The sequence below is a fragment of the Nannospalax galili genome, unplaced genomic scaffold (genome assembly GCF_000622305.1).
Source record: "Nannospalax galili isolate Female #2095 unplaced genomic scaffold, S.galili_v1.0 scaffold2610, whole genome shotgun sequence".
Lineage (NCBI taxonomy): Eukaryota > Metazoa > Chordata > Mammalia > Rodentia > Spalacidae > Nannospalax > Nannospalax galili.
Genome location: NW_008328097.1, coordinates 348,124 through 352,270, shown reverse-complemented (window position 1 = coordinate 352,270; position 4,147 = coordinate 348,124). Strand labels below are relative to the sequence as shown.

Below are 4,147 nucleotides of genomic sequence, written 5' to 3'. Positions count from 1 at the left end.
TTCATAGAACTCCCCCTTTTTTCCTAAAGCATAGAATAAAAACTGAGGTTTCGTTGTTGTTTTTTTTGCTTGTTATTTGCTTTTTTGTTTTATTTGCTTTTATTTCTAATATTTTCAAACACAGAGTTCATATAGCCCAGGCTGGCCTCAAATGTATTAAATAGCCAAGAATGGCCTTGAATTCCTGATCCTCCTACCTGGGCCTCCCTGTAGACCTGCACCACCCATAGTCATGTAAACCTGAGTTTTTGAGACAGACAAACCAGATCCAAAGTCTGGATCTGCCATTCTCTGGCTATGTGAGTGTGTGTGAATTGTTTACCTCCTCTGACTCTCAAAGATGAAATGAAATCCATATCTGCCTATAAGGCTGCTGTGGACATTAAATAAGATCACGCCTATCAAGCAGGAAATAATACTGAAGTTTCTTTTGCCTGCTTGGTCTAAGCTATCTTCACAGAGCCACCTTCAACCCTATCAGTATCCTTCATACCTGCTCTGTCCAATACAGTAGCTACAAGTGGCTTATGAGGTCTTGTGATGGGACTGGTCCTAACCCAATGCTATCAGCATAAACTATGCACTAGATTTCAAAGATTTGGTATTGAGAAACTACATATAAGCTGGGTATGGTAGCACACATCTTTAATCCCAGGACTCGGGAAGCAGAGCTCTGTGAGATCAAGGCCAGCGTGCTCCACATATCCAGTTCCAGCCCAGCTGGGGCTACATAGTGAGACCAAACCAGGAATGGTGGCATAAGCCTATAACCCCAGCAAAAAGGAGGGGGATGCAGAAGATTGCAAGTTTGAGGCTAGCCTGGGCTACCTAGTGAGTTAATTATTTTCACATGTTCCTCTTTCATGTGGCTGCTGAGCACTTTAAAAGTTTTGAGACTTGCCACCAAGCCTGATGACCTGAGTTTGATCCCCAGAACTCACAAGGTGGAAGGAAAGAACCAACTCCTGCAAGTTATCCTCTGACCTCCTACACACACGTGCACACATACACATACAGTCATTCAATAAAATGTTAAAAAAATGGTTCTTGTTAGGTTTCTATTGGCCAGTACTACCTTAGATCACAGATGACAGCTCCAGTTCCCACATAAGTCACATAAGTGAGGCTGGTTCTAATGAGATATTTTTGCTCTGGAAATTGTGAGTGCCCTCCAAAGGTTCCCACTGCCTCTACTCCATAAATCTGTGCCATGCCTTTTGTTTTCAGATCTTCCAACTCTCAAGTTAGAAAGCAGACTTTTATATTTAATTTTCTGACTTTTAATGTTAATAAGTAATTCAAAAATTTGTCAATACCCTCTGGGCCAGGTAGTCCTTCTCTGTGGGCTGGATCCAGCCATGGGCCACAGTTTATAGTTTTCAGATAGTTCCGTGGGTCCCCTCTCCCTGCCATCACCCCTGTCCTATCCTCGGAAGCACAGCATGCTTCCTTCCATTAAAATGAAACAGTCACAAAACACAGGCAGGGTCCTCCTTGCTGTCCAGTCTCCAGTCTCTCTAAAGGAACATTACACCAATGGGAACTTAAGACAATAAGCTGTTTCTATGACCTATGGCAGTAGATATTGATGGTAAATGGTACAGAAGCCAAGCAGGACTGCTGCTTGGAAACACTGTTAAAAAGGAAGTGATTAGAAAAATTCAAATGCATTAGAATTTTAAGTCTTTGTCTTGACATTCCTGATTAGTGGAAAGCTCACTTTGTTTCATTCTTAGCATCAAAGATCATTGATGCTGAATGAAGATTTAGAGATAGATTACCTCTCCTAGCATAAGAACACTGAGGCCCAGGGAGGATCACTGACTTGTCAGTGTGAAAATAATGTTTGGTACAGAACTGCACTTGAACCCAAGGCCACTGACTTCAAGTCCAATTATGATAGTTCTCTGTTTGTAGAACCTTGACATTCACAGACATATTGCTTTGCATGGTTTGTTGACAATCAGAAAGGGGGGATTTGACTGCTAACGTTTTTTCTTTCTCTTTAACACAGAAAGTCCCTCTACAGAATCCTCCCATTAAGTGGGCCGAGGGCCATAAGGGAGTATTTAATATTGAAGTGCAAGCTGTTTCTTCCGTTCACACCCAGGTAAGGAACCCCAAGACCAACTCTGAATCAGACCCAGCAGGCTAGGAATGGAGGTACAGGCAAGAAATCGTCCAAGGACAGGCCAATAAAAGATCAAGTCTTTGTGAATAACTAAAACCTGACCTTTTGATTCTTTGTGGGGACTTACAAGCCTATTCAGGCTTCATTTGTCTTTTAAAAGGAAAGAACTTAGGAAAACACTGACCACCTAAGTCAAGTGACTTAATGCCTGCTGCATTGGTTGAGAACCTGGGGCGGAGCTCTGAAACTTTTTCTCCTGTTATTTTGTTCCTCTTTGTCTTCTGCCATTTTACCAGTTTAAAAACAAATCCATTCCTTTTCCCCCTTTGCCTGCCAATGTTTGGGTTATACATCTGCTTAAATCCTTTTTTTGGCAGCACAGTTCCTGGTATACCAACTTTGCTTACAAAGTGAGTGATACTTTATTTTTGGTTAAAAATTATCAAAGCTGGAGAGATGGCTCAGCAGCCAAACGCACTGGCTGCTCTTGCAGAGGACCTGGGTTTGGTTCCTAGCGCTCACATGGTAGCTAACAATTGTCCCTAACTCCAGTTTTAGGGAATCTGACACCCTCTTATGGCCTTCATGAACACTGTATGACATGGGTACACTTTCACACATACAGACAAGACCCTCCTACACATTAAATAAAAATAAAACAAATTTTTAAAAATTTTTGTGATTTAAAAAAAATTTATTTATTGTTTATTTTATGTGTATAAGTATATTGCATGAATGTATGTAAGTGTACCTGTGTCATGCAATGCCTGTGGAGATCAGAAGAGGGTATTGGACTCCCCTGGAACTGGAGTTATAGATGGTTGTTAGCCACCATATGGATGCTGGGAATCGAACACAGGTCCTCTGCAAGAGCAGCCAGTGCTCTTAATACTGAACCATCTCTCCATCCCCCAATTTTTGTGACATTTATACAATATAATTTGATGGGGGGCCAGATAGATGGCTCATCAGTTGAGAACACTGGTTGTTCTTGCAGAAGACCCAGGCTCAAATCCCAGGACCCACATGGCAGCTAACAACTGTCTATAACTCCAGTCCCAGATTATCTGACAGCCTCTTCTGTCCTCCATGAGCATTGCACGACACAGGTGTACTTACCTACATGCAGGCAATATACACATACACATGAAATAAAAATAAATAAATTTTTTTTAAAAAGCAATGTAATTTGATGGTATTTAGATACCCTCCCCATCTGCATTTCCCCTTATTGCTCCCCCTGCAATTTAATGTACTCTATTGTATCAATAATAAAAGTCAATATACACATACACATGAAATAAAAATAAATAAATTTTTTTTAAAAAGCAATGTAATTTGATGGTATTTAGATACCCTCCCCATCTGCATTTCCCCTTATTGCTCCCCATGCAATTTAATGTACACTATTGTATCTATAATAAAGCCTGTAGAGTCTAATTTGTGTCCCCAAATGTCCTTCAGTATGGGTCCATCCACTGGAGCCTAGTTAATCTACCAAGAGATTAATCTACTTTGAAAGAGATTGTCTCTGCCCCTTCCAGGAGTCATCTCTTGCCACAATTTCCTTAGGTGGGGTTGAAGTTTCTTACCCCCTTCCCCATGTCTATGTTGGGATTTTGTCTGCTTTGAGCTTACATGGGACTCGTGCATGCTGTCACCATTGCTGTGGGTTCATATGAGGAACTGACCAGCTGTCTGGAAAACTCTGTTTCCTTGTGGTCAACTACCATCTCTGGTGCTTACAATCTTTCCTCCCCCTCTTCTGAGCCTTGAGAGGCAGAAGTTTAATATAAAAATAAATAAATCGCCGGGCATGGTGGCGCATGCAATCCCAGCACTTGGGAGGCAGAGGCAGGTGGATCTCTGTAAGTTCAAGGCCAGCCTGGTCTATATAACAAGTTCCAGGACAGCCGGGGCTACAGGGAGACCCTGTCTCAAAAGAACCAAAAATAAATAAATAAATAAATAAATAAATAAATAAATAAATAAACAAACTTTTTTTTTAAGTATAGA

The 4,147-nt window shown here is 41.1% G+C and overlaps 1 protein-coding gene across 1 annotated transcript in view; it reads left to right on the top strand.

Annotated features, from left to right (window-relative positions):
* Dock8 (dedicator of cytokinesis 8) overlaps window positions 1-4,147 on the top strand; it is a gene marked incomplete at its 5' end in the record, with an annotated part of 99,460 nt that overhangs the window by 2,438 nt on the left and 92,875 nt on the right. The window contains one exon of the mRNA XM_029554094.1: window positions 2,015-2,110. Within this exon, the coding sequence (XP_029409954.1) occupies window positions 2,015-2,110 (96 nt within the window). The remainder of the gene's footprint in view (window positions 1-2,014; window positions 2,111-4,147) is intronic.